Source organism: Pararge aegeria, chromosome 18 (assembly GCF_905163445.1).
Source record: "Pararge aegeria chromosome 18, ilParAegt1.1, whole genome shotgun sequence".
NCBI classification, from domain to species: Eukaryota; Metazoa; Arthropoda; class Insecta; order Lepidoptera; family Nymphalidae; genus Pararge; species Pararge aegeria.
In genome coordinates, this window is record NC_053197.1 from 3,179,980 (window position 1) to 3,206,933 (window position 26,954).

The following is a 26,954-nucleotide window of genomic DNA, read 5'->3' on the forward strand; positions in this document are numbered from 1 at the left end:
GGTTTTTTTTAATGCAAATTTTATGTAACCTAGTATATTGCATTGTAAGTTTATTCTTACTACTAAATTATTACGGTCACATTTTTTCTAACTACTAACTTAGCTTAGTAAAAAACTTTTATTTTCTTTCAAAGCATGGCAGCTTTGACAGGTGAAATAAAGGTAAAAGAGAAGTTTACCCCCGTTTTGCAGGCCTACGCGCATTCTATGACAGCAAGAACACTGTTGCGATTGTTTGGAATTAGTATCGAGAAGAGACAATAATAATTCCTCTCTCGATGACAGTGCTAGTACTGCTAACTTTATGACATTATAGAAAGGCATATTCGCCGAATCATCTCTTAAAATAAATATTTAAAAAAAAATTTTATTTCCACCCATGCGGCTATCTGGCGGAATGGAAAAATCCTAGCCCTACAGGCCACAGTTCCAGAGAGTTCAAGTCCTGCAGGTTCAAATCCTGTCAAATCCAAATAATCCTTTAATTTGTGTGATGTCGCAACGGAACACTAAGCGATTTAGTGTTCCGTTGCGACATCGCCTAGAAACCTATTAGGGGTAACCATACTCCTTAACAGGTTAGGCCGCTACCATCTTAGACTTTATCATCACATATCATCAGGTGAGATTGCCGTCAAGGGCTAACTTGTAGTGGAATAAAAGCAAACCTAAGTGGCAATTCAAACCCACCTTTAAACAATTTTTCGATATTTCGACTGTTCCTATTGGTCGGGTTTTTCCTAACATTATTTTACCACCAGGTGAGATTGCAGTCAGCACTTGACTTGTAGTGGATTATAAAAAAAAACATTACAGCGGAAACAATCTACTAAACAACAAAATGCTATATCTACTAAATGCCGGGCAACTAAAATGCTAAATTATTTAATCAGAACTTAATTACTAATAGGTAATGCGAAGTGCAATTACAATAAATGTTCGGTTCTACGAAACGTTCATCAGCTGAACTATTAAATGGGTTATAATAATTAACTATCTAAAACTTTATACTAGAGTATTCTATAGAGTCATGAAAACAAACCCTATAAACATCAAAGCAAACTTCCCGCTAAGAGAGAACTGCCATTAATAGCCTTTAACAGTCCATTTCTGGACCAAACTCCTCCAACAACAAGAGGACTTTGTATCCATAACCATCACGCTGGTCAAACGGGTTAGTAGTCGCAGTAGTAGTAGCACAGAGGACGCTGCTGCCCGCTCCCCGTTATATTCCCTCAGCAGCGTCAAAAACACTCGTGGCAAGAGACAGGTGGTCCAAACGTTTTCTGATCTGTCGTGACGAAACAGAACAATCGCCTGTAACACCACTGCTGGACTAAAGTCCTCTGACAACGGGAGGGTCTGCCCATAATCACCATGCTGGGCAGACGGGTTATTTATTGCAATAGTTGATAGTAGAAGCACAGAGAATGCTCCTGCCCGCTCTCCGTTATATCATCTTAGTCGCCTTGTACGACACCCGCAGGAATAAAAAGGTTGGTGACAACTGTTTTCTGATTTGCCGTCACCACACGACACGATAAATAAAGAAAATCTAGAATAAGAAGAGTTTAAGCCGAAATACACCACGCTAGCCCAGTGTGATCTATATCTATACTTCACACGCCTTGGGAGCATTATGAAGATATCTCAAGCAAGCAGGTTTACTCACGGCGTTTTCCTTCATAGATAAAAGCAAGTGATATTGATTTTTTTACAACAAACATGACTTCGAAAAGTTACAGGTTCTGGGAATCAAATCTGTCCCCGAGGGGAAGGCTGAAGTTCTAACCACTAGGCTATCACCGCTATTTAAACTTAGTCATAATAACCTAATTATTCGTTATATTTATTTATCTAATGTGATATAGTGTATGTATGTTCTTTTGTATGTACGTATGTATATATAATAATTATATTTACTTATTTATTATTTATGTACCATAAATTGTGATTGTGAACATAAGATACATGAAGTGTACAAAGGAAATATTTATTATATGTATTTAACTTAATTGTATCGCTGGTTGCACTATCCCGTTTTCCCTAACCTAAATCTCTACCATAAAGGGTTGTCTGGAGGAGATCGCTTAAAGCGATAAAACCGCCAAAATCTTATATATATATTTTTATTGTTTTGTTATTTCTTGTTTTCTCTTTTAATTTGTGCAATAAAGACTTTATCTATCTATCTAACAGTGTGAGTAAAAATTAAGCAAATAAATTAAACAAATAAACTGCCAATATCGTTTATTGTCACTAACGACAGCCATTTGGTAATCGCTGTTACCTCACGGTATGTCGTAACTGGTAACAGGTGGTGGTGGTACCACAGTAGTGCGAGCGGTCTCTGACGGTGCGGTGGCCTTTGCAACTTTCACGGTAGGTTGCGTTACGTTTTGTGATCGTATTACGTGTTAACTAGCGTCAAATATTGTGATATGTGTGTGCGTTTATTTTAGCAACTGTTATTGGATTCACTTACGGTGCTCTACCTGAAATCGTGGTTGTACTGACTACGTAAGGTTGTTATTTTTATTTGTTATCTTTTACGTTTGTGTGTTTTAACCTTCGTACCTTACTTTGTGGTTGTAGGTCACTGGTACGCCCTATAAATTTTGATAAGTCAGTGAGTGCACCTTTTTTAATAAGCTATATAAGTTTTATATGTTTTTCTTATTAAAGTGGTAATAGCCCAGTGGTAGGACTTCAACTTCACTTTCGAGGGGCCTAGTTCGAATGAGCACGCACATCTAATTTTCTGAGTAATGTGCGTTTTACGCAATTAAAATATCACTTGCTTCAACGGTGAAGAAAAAAATTGTGAGAAAACCTACATGCCTGTGAGTTCTCCATAATGTTCTTAAATGTGTTAGGAGTTCGCCAATCCGGACTGGGCCAGCGTGGTGGACTACGGCCTTAGCCCCTTCTCATTGTTGGAGGAGACCCGTGCCCTGTAGTGGGCCAGTAATGTGTTGATACGATGATGATGATGATAACTTTTATATTATATATAAGGACTTCTGCGTATTGGAGCAGCATGATGGGCATATGCTCTAAACCCTCTTTCCTATGTGAGATGAGACCTGTTCCACCAGTGAGATATGAATAGGCTGAGTGTTATGGAGATAATGATGAAGAGTTAAGATGAGACAGTTGCACGGATGAACAGACAAACAAGGTTAAAGGACTTTGTTGTTTTATTATGAGGATCGGAACTCAAAAAATAATTTGATGTATAACAATTTGTATATGTTTTTAGCATAAAATAATATTAGTCAATAGCTCTGAGTAAGTAACGTTGACCCAAGTAAGTAAATGGATTGGAAGTTTGAAAGATAATTTGGTATCCATAAGTCTCAGCGCCAATCATTAACAAAGAATAATTAAATAATCTTTAAAGGAAGAATCGAATTCGCATTGTTACTTAATTCATATACAAAAGGTTAACGAAGAAAATTTCTAAAAATGTTTTATTTCGTTCTAGCAGTGTCCTCATAAATTACGCAATACTATGTATTCTGTATCGTTAAGCCTTAATTGTGAGGATTTTGCTGCTGTCTACAGAAAAGTTCGGTCCTCTATCACCAGTCAAATTCATATATCACAAATAATATGACATGACATATGTCCTACCTCGTATAATAAGCTTAAATCGTGAACAGTTTCATTTAATTCAATCAGTAGACAAAAGTAATTACAGTTTTGGCTTCAGTATCGATTATAGAGTGCCCAATGTACAGTATTCGACCCAGTTCGTTACAGTTTTATTATAAGTATAATATTTTAGAAAATAAACATTGCTTTGAACACTATAATTGCGAGAAGTTTTTTTGGTATATAATACAAAAAAGTGTAAAGTGACATGCTATGTATTTTTCCGTTCGGTGGGCGTAAAATATTGGAGAGTAAAATATTAATTTACCATCATGGTGTACTTACTAATAAAGGATTTTTTATCGCGGAGAAATCATCTCACTGAATAGCTATCAGTAGGTATCACTGTACCTAGGTAAAGTTGCTAGAAATCCTGGAAATAAAATTATTTATCTGTGGCAAATATGTAGTGGAGAAAAACCTTAATTATATTTACTCACTCATCCGGATCAGTTGGTTGTACAATATGCGTAAATAACAAATAATATTCAATGTAAAATATTTTCTCACAAATAAAATAACCGTTTTCGCCCGTTTCACCTTTTTTATTAAACATTTTAAGACATCCTTGAAATATGGCAAAATAAAGTAAAAGCAGCGTTTGGTAACGAAAGTCTGCTTAAGATATTAAATAAAAACTACTATTTATTTATACTTGTTCAATCTGTTACTTTAAAAACTACCGAAAATTTTGTTTCAAAGTCTAAAAGCTATTTAGATAATTTCTGTGGTATTAATTTCTTGACTAGACAATTGTTAAACAAAATTAAATCAACAAACCGCTTTGTCACATATTGCGAATGGAAGTTGAATTCACGTAAAATAAATAAGTGAATATTATGAAAAGATCATGAATTTTAAATAAATTTAGTTTTTTAATTATAAATGTAACTTAACATATTTTAATGTTATGTTTTTTAATAAATATACTAGCGGTTGCTCGTGACTTTATCCGGGTTTATCTCAGAAAGGATTCGGAATGCAAAGTAATGCGTTGCCAAGCCATACATATTGAATAGGTAACAAATGTATTAATCTATATTTATATGAATAAATTATCTATGTTCATCTCCAGGAATCACGTTGCACATATAGAGGACGAATAAACAAAAAAGCAATCAAAAAGCCAAATTTTCGCATTTTTAACCTTAGTATGAATACTGGCATACCAACAATAACTACCTTCATCCAACCTTCTATTTTAAGAAGGTTCCATCCACAGCATTAAGAACATGCAAAACTTGTATTGAAGCATTAAAAACCACTCTACTTTAGTCTGATTTCTCGAACAAACTGTTAGTCACTCCATACCATTTAGCAGTTGACAGTAATTATTTTTCCTCTAGTGTTCTAAACCTTTACCATAAAATGGGAAAATGGTAAAAAATTTGGGAGCTCGCAACATTTCGCGGGTGTGAAGTGAGACGTGCGCGAGGCGTTTTCGCTATTTTTGGACACAATGATATACAATAATCTTAAATCAAAGGTTACATCAATCCTCGCCTCAAATCCCTTTCTCCTTTAAAAGATGAAGTTCGCCAAACAGTGTGAAAATAATAGAAAGAAAGTAACTGTTTATTTGAAAAAACATGATTAAACACCGAATAATTATAACAACAAGATGACAAAATGATAATGAATGAATGAATTATGTTACCAGGAAACAGAAACACATACAATGAACGTTTTCCGTAGTCAGGGAAAGAAAACACTACGTTGTGTACGCCCCGGGGTTAAATTAAAGATAAATCAACAACAATACCCCAACTTATTAAGTGTAATTAGTTCCAATTAATCGCCACGGCCAGGGATAATTGTTATGTGACAGAGAGCTCATTAAACCTGCTAGTAATAATTGTTAAATGTCTCGTTAATAGTTACGTGTTGTAAACACTTTCACTTGCATGACGGTGTAATGATACTTTACTCCTAATCTCTTAACTCATCACCCATTTTATTATTTACTATCTTCTCTACTACTACTACTAATTATCTAGCTTCTTTACATTTATCTTTAAAATCAAAATTTGACGAGCTATTGTCACAGTGGCCTTGCTTTCAGAGTCCAGGACCGTGGGTTCGATTTTTACAATTTCCAAAACTGGAAAATGTTTGTGTGATGAACATGAATGTTTTTCATTGACAGGGTGTTTATATGTAAATTGTAAGTATTTATAAATATTATTCATAAAAATATTCAGTCATATTAGTTGGTACCTTTAACACAAGCTACGCTTACTTTGGGTCTAGATGATGTGTATATTTATATTTATGTTCCAAGAAAAGTATATCTCAAACTCTAGAGGTCAGTACTTCAAAAGGAAAAAAATGATCCCTTTTAGAATTAAATTGTTATTCCTCTGTCTGTTTGTATGTCTATCAATACCCTTTACGATAGAGGTATCGATATATTATGAAAAGATCTGTTTGGTGAGGAGTATAAGGATTGAAGAATTTATAAATTACACCATACAGATTCTCCTACTTTTCGCGGAATATAGCAAATTAAGCTTAATTTTCATAATATATCATGGATTTCTGCAAAGTAACGCCTGCTTCTATCCAATAGAGGTATCGAGTTGAAAATACAACTATATACTAAAGTCCACAGTTCCTTGAAGGTTTTGAAAATCGAACTTCTAACGGTAAAAAGATACGGCTGTTTAAAAAGCGTATTATTCGACACTCTTAATTTGTAATTAAATCATAAAACAGTATTTATTTAAAGAACGTTATTTATCATTGAGTTTATATTCTAGCATAGCGGAAAAAAGTTTGTTTCGAAAACTAGTCAGAAGTTATACGTAGAGGTAGAGGGAACCTAAAAAAAATATAATAAATTATTCAGTACACTTTTGTCGCCAATTTTAGCAACTTAAGCTTAAAGTTCATTTTATATCATGTACTTCCGCAAAGTAACGCACACTGCTATATAATATTTAAGGTTGAGTTTTTGTACCAATATTTATATGTCAGCTTCTTAATGTATTATACTTCCTTTTTTTTTAGACCGTTGGTGCCATGCTCTCTCTCTCATTCATATGTGTAACTAATTCAGCGAATATTTAAGTGACAATATAAAATAATAATCAATATTCCACTTCAGGACACGGGTTACAGAATGATTCTTGACATTCATTTGTATGAAACGTACATTACTCCTGAAATTTTAGGGCTGCGAGCCAGAACTGTATTACTTCGTATTACTTAAATTTTCTCATTCAAACAAACTGAAAACATTTTTAGAACACGTTTTTTTCACATCTAAGCTAAGATTTTTTTCGCATTTTGTCTAAGTGGTTATCAGAATTCAATAATTAATTTAAGAGTTGCGAGGGAACAGATTAATTTCCGTAACAAGAAACCATTCATAAATTGTTAAAAACATAAACCAACCACCCGCAGTCGAATTAATAATGTACAATACTTCAAATTAATGTTGAATGATAATTTGTTGGAATTAATAGCTACGTCACCAGTTAATTAATTAATGATTGTATGACATGGAACTCATTAAATCGAGTAACTTACTGAGCCACAGCCAGTGATATATAATTATCTCTAGAGTACGCGCAGTCCCGATGGGACACACCTGATGAAACCCTAGAGATGATGTCAATAAAGTATTTTAATGAAGTTGTGGTATGTATGGAAATACTTTAGTGTACACCACAGCACATTTAAATAAGAGATTACAGATATTAACATACGATAGTAACATATTAAATCAATGAATAAACATAGGTAGGTACAACAAAGTGTTAATATCATTACAAAGCGAGTAGTTATATTATGTTATACGAGTAAGTTTTAGCTTTCTAATAACTTGAACTCGGCTTTTGCTAGGAAGGTTCTTACTTAGCTCATTTTTTACCCGCTGAAATAGCCTGTAATTACAATGAATTTCTCATTAGATACAAAATTGTAGTTCGTTTTGTTACAATAAGTACGGAACTCCATTAAGGTTGTGTGAATGTTGCACATTCCTTTAAAGTAAAATCAGGGTGGGTAGGTGAATAACCAAACCTCCAGGAAATCGAGAGACCTCGCCATGCAAGATATAAAACTATTTCACTGTTCAAAATGCGAGATGTTATAACATCTCACTGGCCATAACATTATGTTCACAGCTGTAATTGATGGTAAATTAATCATTGGGAAATGAATTAAAGATTGAAGAAGAGAAGAAAAAGCTTGTACCTATCACCTATTTGACAAGTTTCCGATTGGCTGTAATTTGCGAAGATGTGAGGTGTAGGTACACCCGAGAGTCCAGAATAATTATATTGTTACCTTACGAAATACAGGAACTTTTGTCTTCTACTATTTGTACTAAAACTATTTGGGCTTCGGGATTTTTTAAGTATTTAGATCTTAGGGCTTTTAGACTTTGGAATATCTAGAGTTTTTGGCTTTGCAATCTATTTGTTTTTCTTTTGAGCTTATTTAGTACCTCATCCCTCATCAAATTATTGAGACTCGTTTTAGGTGGTTCGTCTACCTTATAAGGGGTAATCTCTTCCGAAGATCCTTAACACCACCATAATTTACCCCTTGACTGTAACTCACGTGTTGCTCAATTATGATGATGTCTTAGATGGTAGCAAGCTACACGTTTAGAGGTTAGGATATATTACCCAAACACCGTAAGTTTCTACGCAAAATCGTACAGGAACGTGAAATTGCTTGCTGGGACATCTTTCTCGATAAGTTGGTAACTAGCCACGGCCAAAGCCTCTCACCAGAGCACGAAAAGCAAAGTAGGCTTGCAAATAGGATATTGACGACGTATAAACAAAACCCGCCTGGTGTCTTAAGGTGTGATACAAAACCCAAGTAAAAAATAAAGGAGTATAGAACAGTGGCGTGTTATTTTTCCGAGAAAATAAGTTCATTCTAACGTGAATTCGCGTGCACATAAAGGTATAGTTTTTTAATCTAGCAAGGTATAGTATAGCCGAATTATTATAAATTAATAACATGTGACATAAATAACAGCTCAAGGGTATAAGAATGTAGTTATCCATATTATAGGTACAAAAAATATCGTATTATAGCAAGCAGCTACCCTCGACTTTGCTTGCGTTTGCTGCGGTTTTTTATGAGTAGTGAATTGACCGGGGGAAAGATTATCCTCTGTCCCGAGGATGCAAGTCTTTTTGTGTCCCCCTTTGTAGCACCATATTAATCGTACGTTTTTCTCTGAAATAATAATCATCATCGTAACCGTATAACAGAAGGGCCCGCATCTGAGGTTTTATTTAATAAACCTGTGCATCCTAGTGCTTGTTTTAATGGGGCACTGTGGACTTAACGGACACTTGTTCAACCTCAAGCTGCATAACATAAAACCTATGCTGATGTATTTCATCTGTTCCCGTCCCGCTCTGCATAATGATGGAAAAACTTAGCAACCTTTTGGGAAAATATATAATACTTACAACCAGAGGATGCTAAATTTCTTCCAGCAAAGAAACTGCTGATCCTTTTGGCAACAGCAACCGATCCAATGAGAAAATAGGGCAATGCAAGTTATCTTTATGCCTAAGATTTGTTTAGCCGCTTAGCCGTGAAGGTTTTAGTTGTGAAATTTTAGTGTGCCTAAGGAAAATCATCATTATATCAACCGATAGACGTCCACTTCTAGACATAGGTCTTTTGTAAGAACCTCCAAATTCCAAGCTTGGGTCCAGCAGCTACCTGTAACGAGCTTAATGTCGTCTGTACATCTCGATGGGGGTCGACCAATGCCAAGCTTACCATCGCGGAGCTTCCGTTCTAACACCCTAGGACCAGTGGCGGTACTACCATACAAGCCGAAAAGCCCGGCTTGCGTAACAATAAATCTCCTATAATAATTCATACTTGATAGTAATGAGGAAATAAAAAAGTATGAACTTTGACTCAATAGTGTATTACAATGCGAGATTTCCGAACGCAGCGGTACAGAAATTCCCGAACGCAGCAAACTTCCGAGTGGCGGCGATGGAATGACAAAATATCAAGGCCGCGCACGAAGACCTCTCGCTTTGTCTCACTCACTCTCGTTGGCTTGCATGGGGCTTATTTTCTACTGCTTTCACCTATAGAAATGTTAGTGTTTTTAGCAGAGACAATCTAAATTATTTAATAATTTATATGGACATAAAAAGCAAAATGCCTAGGACCCCAAAGTCTATCCTTTCTCCGAGCTATGTGCCCCGCCCATTGCCAATTTAGCCTCGCGATGTGTTGAGCTGTGTCGGTAACTCTGATTCTTCTACGGATCTCCTCATATCGTCACGTCTGGCTTCACGGAAGATCAGCGCTGTGTCTTTACAGGCACTGCAAACATGCTGAGTGAAGACCATTTTGGGATCACACCGTTCCTATAATTGTTGTGTAGACTATTAAGTTGTATTTTAATTCTAGTGTGTGTATATCCAAATAAAGTTTTTCTTTCTTTCTTTCTTTCTTTCATATCTGATATGATCACGTAGAGATACTGCGAGCGTAGCTCTCCCCATCGCCCGCTAAGGGACTTTGAGCTTACTTATTAGGCCCATAAGGATAATCGTTAGGCCTTAAATAAATTAAATGAACAAAAAAACTAAATTTGCTGTTGTTGAAATAATCATGGCCACTATATGGCAGTAGGATCGAGAGACTGTAACAAAAATTTAAAACTCGAGCACCTTTATGAGGAAGTAAAAGATAGTATTTTTTCAAGCCATTCCGTAATTAAGTTTATGGTAATTACCTCAGGGCCAATTAAAAAGATTTCAATAACAAAGACCTTGCCTCGCGTCTTGGATCCGGAATTTTACTTTGTAATATGATTTTTATTCGTTCCGACGTTTATTAGGGCACCGGGTTTTGCTCCGGTGTAGCAGTCGTAACTAAGAGATCAAAGCGACGGCCGATTGGCGCAGTGGGCAGTGACCCTGCTTTCTGAGTCCAAGGCTGTGGGCTCGATTCCCGCAACTGAAAAATGTTTTGTGTGATGAACACGAATGTTTTTCAGTGTTTATATATATATATATATATATTATAAGTATTTATGAATATTATTTATAAATTATTCATCAGTTATCTTAGTATCTATAACACAACACAACACGCTTTACTTTGGGGCTAGACGGCGATTTGTGTATTTGTCGTAATATATTTATAAAAAAAAGGAAAATAACTCGTTGGTCACAAGTTTTTTAAGGTCATTGTTCACCGTAAACTACAACTACCTGCCAACGTACAGCAATGAACAAACTATCTGTTTTTATTGTTTCATTTAAATTTTATAGAGAAATTCGATTCTTTTCAGACTTAAAGTTTTTGTGATTGAACCCTTACATTTTTTAGTATAACATAGTTATGCTATTATTGGATTGATTTGAGATTGTTTAAAAGACCTTTTAGAAGGTAGAACCAACAAAAATACGTTAAGTAATTTTTTTATGGTTTCAAGAAAAATTGATAGAAACGGTGATAGAGTCAAGATTTCGGCTTTCATTTCGGGGGACCGAGTTCGATCCCGGGCACGCAACTCTAGCTTTTTGGAGTTATGTGCGTTTTAAGCAATTTAGTATTAGTTGTTTTAACGGTTAAGGAAAACATCGTGCGGAATCCTGTATGCTGATTGTTCCCTATAATATCCTCAAAAAAATGTTAAGTCCACCGAATCACATTTGTCCAGTGTGGTGAGCTTGGGAGAAGAACTGTGTCCCGTAGTTTATCGATAATGGGTTGTTAATGATGATGATATTAAGCATTTGATGGTATACTCAAAGTTGGAATAGATTAGGTTAGGTTACTTTTTTATTATAATTTGCCTACAATAAAAAAGTTGCGGCGTTTGAGATGAAACTATCTATGACATAAATAGAAAGATTCAAAATACCCTTAAAATCGTCAGCTTTAAAGTAAATTGTTTTCTAGATTCTTAATAAAGTTATCCAAAAAGACTTCTCAACCCAACAACCTTTTTCGAGGTAAAAATGTATGTGTTCTATTTTCTCGTACTAGTAACCTTAACGCATTAAATGCTAAGTTTATCTCCTAATATACACCCTTTGTTTTTGTCACGGGCCAGGGTATACCAATATATACGGGTACATATGACACAGTTATAAATTTGGAATAGTATTGCAGTATTTTGACACACTTTCACTGACAGCTGCTTTCCGTTTATAAATGAAACCCCTAATGCGTCTTACTTGTCTGATTTTATGTAAACAATCGTATTGTCAATTTTTAGTGTAAAGAAATTTAATACAAATGAATTATTGTGATATAAATAAAAATAAAATATAACAAAAATAATGCGTTTCTTTAAAATTTTTAAAACAACTACTCTTAAAAGTGATGTTAAGTTAAAATATATAAGACTATGTTACCGTTACGATTAAGATATTTTAAAACTTAGGAAATTATACTCCTTTTACCTCACGTGAAAAATCAAAGTCGCTAAATAAACACTTCAACAATTTCGTTAGATTGTATAATAAAGTAATATAATAAAGTTAAGTGAACTCAAAGACCTCTAAGCGCAGTCAGTTAATAATCTAAGTTACAGGTAACCACTTATAAACGTGCTATCCGAATCAAGGAATTATAATTTATAAACTGCCTCATATTTGATATATGGTCTACGCAGAATCCGATCCTGGTTATGGGTTCAATAAACTTTGCCCTAAACCTATTGCTCTTGAGGTCAGATCGCAATCAACTCATTTATCGGTTTGCTACACCGATCTCTATGGTTTGCCATCTCCTAAGTTACTAAATTTCTTATGACATAATTTATATAAACAGTTACCAAATCTCTTGACACGAATATTTTATTTAAAGCCCTCGTCAGATAGAACGTTCCTAACGCGGCGTGAGTTCTACCTGACGCATCTTGGTATTGGTCGCTAAGCATGCCACTGCGGGCTGAAGCCTATACTGTGCAATGCTTGCTTAGGTTTCGAAGCAAGCATTGCACAGTATAGGCTTTTTTTGAGTCACTAAGTAATACAAGGCTTTATCACGCAGCCTGGACGCAGTGTTATAACAAAACAGACTGCGTAGAACTTCTGATATTACGTTACTTTAAGAAGTGTTTTTTAGAACAGAACCAATCCCACCACACATTATCCTCGCCTGACTATATCTAGCTCAGGCCTCAGCTAGCAGATTTTTTTGTTACGTTTTGGCTAATTTACAAAAGCTTATGTGTTCCTCTACTGTATAAGCTATAATACTGTAAAATTTTATCATAATCCATTCGGCAGTGGCGTTCACTGTGTTTCTTACCAGGGTATGCATTTAGCAGGAAAATTGCTTAAAATGGTAAAAGTCCTCCTATTATATGGGCTATATTTTAATTTTAGGGTATGCAGTGCTTTTGTGTATGTATGAAGTGCACGCCACTGCCATTCGGTCATAATGGATTGAAAGTGTAGCAAATATGCTTACAAAAATACATCCATACATGCTCACAAACTTTCAAGTTTACGATAGAAGCAGGATTTATTACGATATACGGTTCTTGACTATTCTTTGTGGTTATGACTGAAATACTAATATATTTATAAACTTAAACACGTAACATTATGAAATTATTCAAGCTAGACACATATTGTCTACAAAATCTCTTCACTTCTTAATTACATTAAACTTAATTATTTAATTGTTTTAGATATCTAAGTCACGAGTCATCAAAACAAAGACTGTGGTGGTCTTGAAACTTTTAACGTTAAACTTAAACAACGAAGTACACGCAATGCTCATATTTGAAGCATTTAGCGCTAGGTTCTGACGCGTTCGGTCTGATGAACCCTTTATACAACTTTTTTAGCACCTGCATTTCATTTCATTGGTATTGGCTATTGATAAAGACATTCGGGTGAGATGGCGCAAGCGTGAGCATCATTTCATAACCAATGTGTCAATCGATTAGTTTCAAATAGTTATTGCGTACGTTTACACGTTTTTTTGTTGACCACTGCGATGTAGCGGTGTGGAACTCCGGCATATAACCTTGATAATATACGATTGAGTCAATAAACGATATTTTTCACGATCCTCATCATTTGAAAACATTATGTATAACTCTTAGGCATGCAGATTTCCACACGATGTTTTCCTTCACTGTCGAAACAAGTGATATTTTGAATTACTTAAAACGCACATAACTTAGAAATGTTAGAGGTGCATGCTGGGATTCAAACTCGGCCCCCGAAAGTGAAGTCGAGCTCCTACCCACTGCGCTATTACCGCTTCCGCAGCGTAGTGAGCATGGGAACATTGGGAACATTTTGACCAGTGGGCTGTTATAGGCTATTTATGAATAAAAACGTTAAGTAGATTCACAGTACTTTAGCAATAGCGTGGTGGGTATGAGCTCTATACCCTAATACCTAATACGTATAACGAACCCACCATTCGGATATTTAATGAAGTAATCATTATGATGATAGCGTAATAACGTTTACAATCTCGCAGAGAATGAAAGCCGCATTCAGAATCGATTATAAACGAGCAGATAGGCGTTACCTACTCAATATTCTCGATACTATCGAGCGTGCCACTCAACATTACGCTCCAATTGTCGCGATTATCTATACTGAAAATTCACAGTATAATTCAAAAGATAAATTCGCAACATCAACATCGGCGTAAAGCGGTCAAGTGCGCTGCAATCAACTCTTTGGCTCGATGATATAGCTCGTTAGTTCGCCTTGGCCAGTGCATATGTGAATTATGCATTTAAAAAATATACAGTGGCGAGTACGCAAACATAAAAAAGCGTATTTTTTTGCGTCGAATGCAGATGTTGTGCCCATGGATTTATGTGCAAAGATATGGCGCTCGCAACATGGTGTTAACGCGTTCGCTATCTATTCGAACAACTAGACTAGCACCAAAAATTCTCAAGTTCAATATTTAGAAGAAACATATAATTATGAGGAACATTATACTACACTTAACACTTGTCACCTAGATAAGAAGCAGGATTAACGGAGCTAAAAAGCAATTAACTCTTTGGCCGATATAGTGGCGAGTACGCAAACATTAAAAAAAAAAAATTATAAATCTAAGGTTATAACATCTTTTGTACCAATAGATATGTGCAAAGATATGGCGCGCTGAATGCTGGGCTAATTCATTGGCTGTCTATTCGAATCTCGCTAAAGTAGCACGAAATAATCCCTAATTCATTCATTTATTTATAATAGGAACATATTTCTAATAAACCACTGAACACAATTCTCTTAATTGAGGTAAGTCATAGACTCAATAGAAGAACATCGGGTAATTGTTTTTCCCCGCGCTACTAGCAACCGTGTAAGCAAGTTAAACTAATAGGCCCGTAGCAACCTAAAACAACGGAGGTATAAAAGCGGTCAAGAGCATCGCAATCAACTCTTTGGCCCGATAATACCTCGTTAGTTAGCCTTGGCATTTGTGAATTATGCATTAAAAAGAACTAGCAGTGGCGAGAAAATACAAATAAAAAGCCTATTTGTGTGTGTTGAATGCAAATGATTTACTCATAGATTCATATCTAAAGATAGGGCGCGGCCTTCTGAACATTTGGCTGATGTGCTTCGTTCTTGAACTATTCTGAACTGATTCTCCATGATGATAGAATTGGTCTTTGGCTAAGCAAGTGCAGTCACAATGCCCGTACCCTTTCGTTTGTCTTGGCCCAATATGACACTATCGCGGTTGCCCGCGACTTTGTCTGCGTTAGATTTATGATTTCTTGCAAGTAAGTAGCGTCGTACTGTCCTATTTACTCAATATAAAAATTAAAGTTTGTGTTCTTTAAATATCAGAAGCGATAGTGGTTTTATTTTAATAAGAACTACTTATTGTTATATTTTGGCCAATTTTTTATTTATTTATTTATTCTCTTTATTGGACAACCAAAAAAAACGATTTACGAAAGGTGGACTTAATGCTAAAGCATTTTCTAGTAGCCAACCTTCAAACGTGCGAGACAAATAACTGAGGGTGTAGCCAAAAACTTTAGGAAGATATATATATACTAGCTGTACCCTGCCACGCTTCGCTGTGACACCTTGTGATGGAATGGTTGAGAAAAATAGATAAAAACAATCCTTGATGCGTATTATAGTTAAGCTAAAATTTCAGCTCGATCGTTTCAGAAATCATTGAGTTTTTGAAGCGTACACAAACCAACACAACATTTTTATATAGATCAGGCTATCATATAAAGGCTATATATAATGTAGAAAGATATATATTGTGTACATTGTGTTATATATATATATATATATATATATACATTTACAAAATATCTTTTATGTACATTGTAAATGTTATTAAATCCGTTCAGTACTTTTCTGGTGTATCTATATATCCATCCATACGTACAAACTTTCGCATTTATTAATATTAGAATGATTAGTAGGAAGGTGAATTGAAAACAATTCTAAGTCCCACTGTCCCAAGCTTAAAACTTTAACTGAACTTAGTCTATCCCAGATATGGCATAAATAAATACTATGAATATAAAAATGATTTGTAATGTCGTTATGACGATAATAAGTAAATTAAAAAATGTATTGTTTAATTATTAGCATTATTTATTAAATCTATCTAGGTATTCAATTTATTTATCCACTTTAATTTCGCTTTTACAATACCCGAATATGTTATCCGATGGAAATGTAAGCGTTCAAATTATATAACTCACGCATACATTAAAATTTGCATTAAAATTGTTCACATTATTTTATTCATGCGTGAACCCGATGGTAACACAAACGTGAGTGTCTGCATGAAAGCCAGTCATGCTTAAAGTACTCCGCGGAGCTTTAGGGCTCCTGTGTGGACTCCACAAAAAAATTAATCCCGACCTAAATAGACCGAAGCTTAAACCACTTTCCTTCGATAGTGGTTTAAGTTTCGGCCACCTTTTTGGAGGTACTGAGTGCGACCTTTCAGAGTTATACACACACACATCGTCATCTAGGCCCAAAGTAAGCAGCGTTGCTTGTTTTATGGGTACTAAGATGACTGATAATTTTTTTTATAGATAAATATACAGTATATACTTATAATATACAGATAAACACCCAGACACTGAAAAACTATCATGTTCATCTACATACATTTTCCAGTTGCGGGAATCGAACCAACAGCCTTGGACTCAGAAAGCAAGGTAGCTGCCCACTGCACCAATCGGCCGTCTAAGTTATGTGCGTTTTTAATCATTTTAATGGCTAAGGAAAACATCTTGATAAATGAAAATGAAAATGAAAAAGGAAAATAAAAATGAAAATGAAAATGAAAAATAATTTTTTATCTGAATTTTATTACAAAACTATAGGCTAAGACCTCCATTTAAGTTAAAAAAAAACTGTATTCTGTGGTCACGCTCTTTCTGTTACAAAGTTTATAACTGATAACATGCCGTAACCAATTTATTACAATTTATATTTTTAGAAAGATGAATAATTGTTGTTGACTTAACAATAATCATTGTAAAGCCAACGTCTCCTGAGGATGCTGCGGTTTCGGAGGGAAACGTGCGTAGCTATCCGCTACATTGAAGAAGATCCGTTTGGTGTGGAGATAAGGATTCAAGAAATTATAAATTACACCATATAGATTCTTGTGCTTTTCGCATAGTATAGCAAATGAAGCTCAATTTTCATAATATAGTGAAGATGAAGACAAGAAAAAGCTTATCTCTATATAGAGATCTCTACAGTGTCTCTAGGCAGTGGGAGAGATGAAGAGGGAAGGAGAATACACACAACAATATTCAAGTAGGACTTATACAAATGCTAAAAATAAGAATACACGTATAGTACACTTACCAACATGTAATTTCAAAAGGTCCATTATACATTGTAGTATTTGGTTATTATTCCAAAGTAAAAAATAATGATTGGTATAAATGCAAATATATGATCATAATATTATTAACGTTTAGACAAGACCTTTCACTTTCGAAGCGCTTACGATGTTGTCATATATTATGATTGTTTTTGCTTATTACAGGTAAAGAACAAAAACCACACGTTCTTGAACACAATCGCTATTGTTTATTGTTAAATATCAACACGCTAGTTAAGTTATCATTTAGTTAAAATTATATTTTCTATACAACGTAACTATTTCTTTTACCATATTTTCTCATGTTTTATTTCCTACAATTAAAACTTAATCGCCATCTTCATGATTTATGTTCCATTGCTAAACAGAAGTCTCATTTCTTTATAGGAGAAAAGGCCATAAAGCTTTCACTCACCATGCTGCTATTACGCGGTATGGTGGGCTAGGTAACAACTACTAAGAGGTTTAAGTGGTAATGTCTTCCAGGTGTAAGGGCCAGTGTCAGTTGCACACCTTTTTTTTTAAATTTCCGATACTAGTTGGCCCTTGACTGCAAACTCTACTGGTGGTAAGATGATGTATGTTAGTCTAAGAAGGTAGCGGGCTAACCTGTTAGGGGTATAGGAGTTAAAATAAACTCATTCTCCTAATCTGTTTCTACCCGGCCACGTACCAGTCTTTGTCGATAGGCCACCAGCCAGACCAGACCTGAGTGAACTCAGAAATAATGAATTTCTAAATTCCCTTCCCGGAATTCCTTTTCAAACCCGGGATCAACAACTTAAAAAACCCCAGGGTTCACCACTGCTCCAAGGAGGACGTTAGAATACTTTTCGGAAACAACATAAATAAACTTGTTACTAGGCTAGCTAATTGCTCCATTACGACCTATTTCAGCTTCTTACATTATGACGATTATATGAAAATAATTTTATTTATTAAATAGAATTTACATAAAAAATATCCTGCAGAAAAACCTATTAATGCGAAAGGGAATTATTTCAGATATTTATTAAAGTCTGAATACAATGATAAATACATATTTTTCACATTCAATAAAACGTTTTCTGAAATAGCAACAAAACGAGTAAATCCATATAAAACAGGGGAGACAACCCTTTTCTCTGTGGGATCAAAGGCTTGGAAATAACGTATGAATTATTATGAGGAAATATTGTGAATTTGTTATATAATATACCTAAGTACCCACGTACTGTACGTGGCATTTAATATTTTATTTACTAATATAAGTAGGCCTAATATTATCTCTGAAACTAGACTAGTATATGATATTATTAACATTCCTTAATAAATCCTCCTAATATTACAAATGTAAATGTAAGTTTGTTTGTTACGCTTTCGCGCGAAAACTACTTAATCGATCATCATGAAACTTTGTACACTTATTCTTAGAGGTATCAGAAGTAATATAGGATACTTTTTATTAAAAAAAAAAAATATTTTTTTCGAAAGATAAAAAAATGTTTGTCGAAAATCTCATGTATGTCTATAGGTGTAGACTATGTTCGCTGCGTCCCGAAATTTACGCGGGCGAAGCCGCAGGGAATATCTAGTTGGGTATATAACGCAAACAAATTATATCAAATAAGACTTCTAAAACAGATTTCATTTACAAAATTTTTTAGTTTATTTTAGATTTCATCACTATTATCGACATCTCGTAATCACTTAACAGCATTTCTTTGTCGAAAGACACGGCCGATTCCTACCACCAGACCAGACCAGAGAAAATTCGGAAATAATGAATCCCCTGCCGGAAATCTAACCTGGGACTTTCTACTTAAATTCACGGTGCTCACCGTTGCGCCAGGGTGTTTACCTGTAATAAATGATGAGTATTTATGTGTATTATATTCATAAAAGTATATATCAGCTATCCTATACCCATAACACAAGCTAAGCTTATTTTGGGGCTAGATGGCGATATGTATACTTTCGTAGTATATTTATATTTTATACCATACTTTACCCACTCGAGGTTGAGATTTCACCAGGATCTTCAGTGATGAAGGAATGACCATAGAGAGAGAGATTATACTGCAATTGTGATAGCGCAATCAAGGAAGCACTTAAACATAACGCTAAGATTAGTTCTTAGCTTTTAGGTCACCACAGATAGTATCTCCATGAACATTAGGCACACAAACGTAAATTAATCTACCTATCTCAACTGATTATTCCGTATAATTATATTGTATAGATGGAAATGCAGCGCGCCTCGAATTCCACGAGCATCTATTAGTATAAAGTCTAGTACAGGCGATCGAAATTCCAAAATTTATAATGGACCTTTAACGCATCCACAGTTGCGTGCACTGGGTTTCTTACCAGGGTCTACATACAACAAAAAAGATTGCAACAAATGCTATAAACCCTCTTTCTATTCGAGTTATACATACATTTTAGAATCGGCAATGCTTTTGTGCCACTGCGCATCCATATAAAGTAATCTTGTGCAATACGGTATTGTCAAGTTCTGCCTCGTTGGTCTACCTTCATATATTATATTGGAATATCAAACTAGTCTTGTCCAATGCGGACTGTCAAATTCTGCCTCTTTGGTCTACCATCATATATTATATTGGCATACCAAACTAGCCTTGTGCAATGCAATACTGCCAAATTCTGCCTCGTTGGTGTAGTGGTAGTGTAAATATAAATCATTATCGACTGCAGATCACGAGATTCTGGATTCACACCCATGGTTGGGCTAGCAAATAGCTATTGACATTTTCTATCAATAAATTCTTAGTACCAGCCTAAAGTTTGGAAGTTGGCGGTAATTTCCCTTCGTGCCTTGGCGAGCACATTAAACTGGCGGTCCTACACTTGATTCTTTAAGGTACAATCTTTTCTGTCCTTCGAAATATGAATTTGAGGGAATAGAGAATTCAACTGTGTTAATATCTCCCACGTAGTTGGAAAATCTCTCTGTTTTAGAACTAGTTCTGGATTGACCACCGTAGCCGAACCGAACTCGTTCAGGAATAATAAACTATTTTCCACCGCTGAATACAGAAGTCTCACATGAAAGAGAGATTTAAATTAAAAGCATTAAAAAAAGCTGAGTATTTATTGTTATTTTTCACTGCAAAACCTCGGTATAGGCTGATCCTTATATTAAGAAGCACCTTCCGCGATATCTTAGTAATGTTTAATTATGCAACTGTTGTAGAATTAAATAATTAGAAGTGAATAACTAGCCTTAACCAAGCTCATCATTCCATATATAATAATAATAATAATAATAATAAGTTTATTTCAATTAACAGTTACACAGCAAATTAAAAATAGTACAAAATAAGGCAAACATAAGGTAATGTGTATCATGAAACCCAAATTCGATAATACTGCTATAGTGCAAGACTAAGTCGCAGTTATTATCGCCCGTCTCTGGAGCGAGAACCATACACTTAAATTAAATCTAGTGAGATTAATAAAAATAAAAACCGAAAAACTTTTTGAATTAAATTCAATTGAAAGCATTGATAAACTCAATTTTTTTTTCTCTACTTTTACATAAATACATCCATAAGATTTTTTTTTTTTTTTTTTTATATATATTTTTTTTTAAATATAATTAATTGTACTTAAAAAACTAAATATGAGTGTGTGCGTGCGCGTGTGTTTATGTGTATGTGAGTGTGGGTGAGGGTGAGGGTGTGATTGAATGTATTATTGAATAAGGTTTTCAGTCTCATCATAAGTTAGGTTAAGAAGCCAATTCGTTAATTCAATTTTACATTTTCGTGATGTTAATGAGTAAATGGATATTTTTTTATTAATTTTGTTATAAAGCATTGAACTTATGAAGTAAGAGTGGCGACCAGCTAAAGCGGTTCTGCGTGGTTCAACTTGACAAATCCTATCAAACCTACGCTTATTTTTAACAAATATACACACCAAGTGATGGTATTGTTTTATATACAACCATAACTCGCCATAACTTAAAAGTTATACTACAACAATTCTCGCTCTATTTATTTGCAATCTCGCGAAATGTTTACAACATACACTTTTAATTGTGATAAGCAGTAAGCGTAGGCAGTAATGAATATCCTTAAGTAGCTCCGATAAGGGTGGAATGTTCAGAATTTAGCAAACCCTTAGTAAAAATTAAGATAAAAAAAATATGATGAATAAGTAGAAATAAAATGCTAATTGTTGGGTTTTGATGCCTCTTGTTCTCTGACCCCTGATCCACTACCCAAAAAAACATGCCAATCTCTTGCTCTGAAAAACAAACACAAATACAAGGTAATCGTTAATTTTTCCGGGATAAAAAGTAACTTATGCACTATACCAGACTATAATGTATCTCTGTTATTTTTATAAAGAACAGTTCTGGCGTTATTGAGTAACAAATACATATGCAAACTTTTTTGTAATTTTAAGTAAAGATTAATAATTAATTAATAAAAGACACAAACACGTCAAGACCGTGGAGTTAATAAATCTCAATAAAACACAACCTATACCCGGAGTAATACGAAAATGCTCATCTAATTTATACATATGAAAAACCACAAAGGGCAAAAGTTATGTGTTTTCAAACTCCCAAAACTAATATATATTTAGATAGGTCGCAAATGATTGTTTTTCTATACCACTACGAGTTAGGCCTTAACTGCAATCTCACCAGCTGGTATGTGACGATGCACTCTAAGATGGGAACGGGCTAACCAGTGAAAGGTTTGTCATTTACGTTAAATCCCTAATCGGTTTCTACGCGACATCGTACCGGAACGCTAAATCGCTTAGCGGCACGACTTTGTCGGTAGGGTTCACTCACCACATCAGAAGCCTCCCACCAGACCAGACCAGAGAAAATTCAGAAATTAATAATTCCCAAATCCCCAAACCCAAGGCCTCCCACTTAAATCCACAGCGTTCACCGCTGCGCCAAGAAGGTTGTCAATAATAATATTTAGCACGCAAATACATAATTACGTGGTCAAAAGGTAATCTCGCAATAAATTATAAATAGGTATGCCAAAGGCCGCTGCGTCGCGTCGGTTGGAACGTGAGAATAACCTCGTTGCATCATTGCACGCAGAATTTCAATGAACTTCCATAGTTTTGCGTTGAAAGTGAACACGCGATCGTGTTTGGAATGTCCATTTTTGCTACCATAGAGCGCCCGGTTTTGTTAACACGCTTGACTAAAACTACTTTTACCGTTCTACAATCAGAATAATACATTGAGCTTCACCAGAATTCATACGATCAATTTGTTACAGTAATTTCGTAAGGGTAATAATTAAACTTCTAAACACTAAAACTTCATATGAGCAACATATTTTATTAAATTCAGTACATTTTTTACAAATCCTTACTAAACTTTATAAATATGAAGGTCTCTTTGTTTAATTATCCTCCCCTTACGCCCTAAGTATCCAATCAACTTGATTTTTGGCGTGGGCTTAGTTGAAAGGGCGAAGAGTAAGATATGTTTTTAAACCAGGAAAACAAACGGTTCCCACGACGACGTAAAAAACCGTAATAAACACGCATTGAGGTCCGCGTTTATTGCATCGTGCTAATAATTATTCGTATTTCATTTATAATTAAAACAAATAAAATTATATTTGATACACTTCAGTCTTGTTGGGAGACTCAGGCGACGCAAAAATACCTCGTGGCGTCTGAGTCTAATCAACATCAAATTTAACAACTCTTTATTAGATTGTTTATAAGTTATGATAAAGTTATCATTACTATTTAATTAATCATTGAACACAATCTTCTCACGGTTTTTTAAGGCTAAAAGCATAACCCATTAAAAATGTAACTCATTACTCACCAAGGAAGGTTGTATACTCCATAAAAGTAATAGTTGCCGTGATTCAGCACAAATTTGTGTAAATAATGGTCCGATAAAATATTATATTGACAATCGCTTATCAAAGCCGTGTTGAGGTTCCTGCTATAAAAAGTAGCATACCTTAATCCTCGACCGTTGAACTAACTGTTGCCAAAAATCTACTTCATTGGTTGATTAGTAAGAGTGTGAGGGAAGGACAAATCAACAAACCATTTTTTCTATTTGTAATATTAGACATGAGTCATTAGTCAGACATTATTCGAACTCTCTAAAGACAACTGGAACTTGTATTAGGCCTTTGGCAGTGATGTGAGTCTAGCGCAAACATCTATACTTATAATAAAACTGTAACTGGAAGATTTCTGTAAATTTAATATTTTTAAAATTTTTACCGGGGAATTGATACTGAGTCCAAAACAGATTTTTATTTAATTTTTCTCGGTCTGTCTGTCTGTCCGGTTATCACGTGAAAACTACTGAACGGATTTAAATAAAATTTGGTATAGTGGTAGTTGATATTCCGGGTCAACATATGGCTACTTTTTATCCCGATAAACAATAAGTATCCTCCAGGAAACGGTATGAAAATTTTTATCAATTTTACTTTATAGCTCCGTTAAATTTTTAATAATTCTTTTTTTGTTTGAAAGTCTATACTATCAAACATGTATGGTCTTCTTTTAATAAGGATCTGATAAATATTGTCGGAGATAAAAAACATAACTCTTCACAAATAACAGCAAGTCGCAAGGCATACGGGACAGCGATTGAATGCATGCGTACCATCCTACTAATATTATAAATGCGAAAGTTTGTGAGGATGGATGTATGTATGTATGTATCAACTAAAATCCCACGTAAAATAATATAAGGTACACAGCTAGGCACGATGATAATGATGTTAGCATCAGATATATTCTAGCTTCTCCATTGACTCATACGCGGAAAAAGTCGCGGGGGTCCGCTAGTTATACGAGTATATTAACAAGTAATGAAATTAAAATTTACTTTCTTTCTATATTTACAGACCATGAAGCTGTTCTGGTGCTGTGTTGCTGCGATATTGGTAACAATAGCCAGCGCTGCGGTCGACGTCGAAAAAACAGTGCAACAAGTCCAGAGCATACTTAAAGCGAACGCTTTATTACCTAGACTAACAAGAGATGAAATTATAGATCTACTAAATGATATACGACAAGAAGATGCAAAGAGTAAACCAGCAGCCAAGCAGAAAGCTGGTGGAACTCAAACTACAGCAATAAAACAGAAGCCTATCGAAGTTACAAAATCAATTGCTGAATCAAATGAAGGAGATAATGAAATAAACAAATTGACTAAATTGTCAGAAGAAGTTGACGTCAAAGTTCATGGCAAAAATGGTTTTAATAAAGTTGAATCAACAACTAAAGCTAGTGGCGCTACTCTAACAGTTGTTTTACCCTACACACCTCGTGATGGATCATCGCTACAAGAATTATATACACGACCTCCTCGTCTCCAAATTGTACCTGAAGAAGTTACACCAAAACCAACTAAGCCATCAAAATTGGGTACAAAGGTTGACCAAACTTTAAAAAATCATGGAAAAGTAGCCAATAAACAAAAATTTGATTTTCCAATGGAATTGCAAGCATTTTTAGATGCACATGGATTAAAAGGCAAACCTGGTCAAGACAATTTCCTACTTCCGCTTGACGGATTCAAGCCTTTGCCACCAGCTAAAATAGTAGATGGGAATGTACAACTTCCAGAAAACTTACTGCTCACTTATGATCTCATATCACCCTCAGACTTAACAACATCATCAACTAAGGAACAAAAATATGCACAGACTAATTTTTTATATGATCCTTTGCGTCCTGAAATACCATTTGAATTAGACACTTCGTCATCTGAATCGAAACATACTGTCCTCCCACTTGATTTGCCAAAACCCAGAAAAACAAAAGCAATTCCAGAACCACCGAAACCTAATTATGAGCCTATTGATTACGATGCTATCAAAGTTATACCTTTACCGCAAGGTCCAAATCCAGTGGAAGATGAAGTTAATTTGAGTTCTGATCCGGAACAAAATAAAAGACAAACAAATGAAACAAGTGGTTCAGACAGCATTACAACTGCCTCCGGCACTAACGTTAGCATTACAAATAGTGAATCTTTAAATACTGATACTGACGCAAAAGACTCAGGATCCATCGAACCTGACGTAGTCGCTTCCGATGCAGATGCTGGAGCATCCATTGCCGATCTCGAAGATTCTTTCGGAGGAGCTGTACCCGCAGAGCCCGGAGATTCAGAGCTCCCACCACCGCGGAAAAACGGTTTCTATTGGATGGTAGATTGGAACAGTTTCTTGGAAGTAGGAGATGGTGATACGAAAGTCAATATTCGATTTGAGCCCAAACTTGGTGATCCTCAAATGTTCTTACCAGTTAACGTACCGTGATGTGTTTGAAGACAATGAGTAGTGTTCTAGTCTTATAGGGATTCTGGTGTGTGTGGTTTTGTAGATGAAAGACGATACAAAACATATTTTAGTGGATAATAAATTAATTTGGGATAGAAGAAAAATAATTGGGTCTTTTGACGACTACTAGAATTTAGAAAGATAGTGTTCGAATATAGCATTTAAAAGAAGTCGACAATATAAAAGTTGTTTGCAAGATATGGATCATCTACCGGTCAATGTAATGCTGATAACTAATTATTCCGATTCGCTTTTGAGTAGAAGCCCCTTTGAAGCAAAGGTAGTAAATATCAACTACCGTACTAAACAGTGTCCGGGATTATTTGCATTTCATAATATAAAGCTGTCAGAGTGGAACTGACAGACATGATTATGAGATTGTACGGTCAAGTGTGACAATATTCAAGCGTGAAACGATCATTAGTCAAAAAACTTTCATTACATCAAGGCCGTTAGCCTTGCTTGTAATGATGGGCACAATATAAGCGTTACATTTTCAAATGAAATGCATAGGAATGCAATCAGGCAGGTCGTGTCTACTAGACCGAAGCGGGAATGAAAGCAAAAGGAGCGAAATCGTCGCGTGTGACGTTTCAGTTTACACTGACTTTTTATATTGCCATTTAGATCATCGGTTTATTTTAAATAAATCTTTTTTAAATATTGATTTTATTTTTAAATAAATTATGTTTATTTGTGTGTTTTTTTTTTTATTTTCCTTCGTGCTATCAACTGAAAACTTGGTAACTTTATATGTTTTAGGAGACGGGACAAGAACAACACAATCACAAAATAACAAAGAAAGCACTATTTAACAAGAATAGAAATAATTTAAGTGTAGACATGTAGAAATAAATTAAAAGACAGCCTTATTGCTCTATGCTACTACTACCATAGATATATAGATAGATAAATTCCTTATTGCACACAATTAAGGGATAAAGATAATATATATTGAAAACATAAATACAAGAAAAATAAAAATGCGCAAAGGCGTTCTTATCGCTTTAAGCGATCTCCTCCAGACAACCCATAATGAACGAAGAAAATTATTATAAAAACGGGATAGCGCAATTTTTTAAAAATATGTCATAACATACATACTAGGATCACCAACCCGTCTGCACTGCGCGGTGATTATGTACATTA

General features: G+C 34.9%; 1 protein-coding gene across 1 annotated transcript; it reads left to right on the forward strand.

Annotated features, from left to right (window-relative positions):
* Positions 1-2,372: 2,372 nt before the first annotated feature.
* On the forward strand, positions 2,373-26,426 carry LOC120631525. The gene is made up of 2 exons (XM_039901145.1): positions 2,373-2,525; positions 24,363-26,426. The coding sequence occupies exon 2, from the start codon at positions 24,366-24,368 to the stop codon at positions 25,782-25,784; it is 1,419 nt and encodes a 472-aa protein (XP_039757079.1). The 5' UTR covers positions 2,373-2,525; positions 24,363-24,365; the 3' UTR covers positions 25,785-26,426.
* Positions 26,427-26,954: the final 528 nt, after the last annotated feature.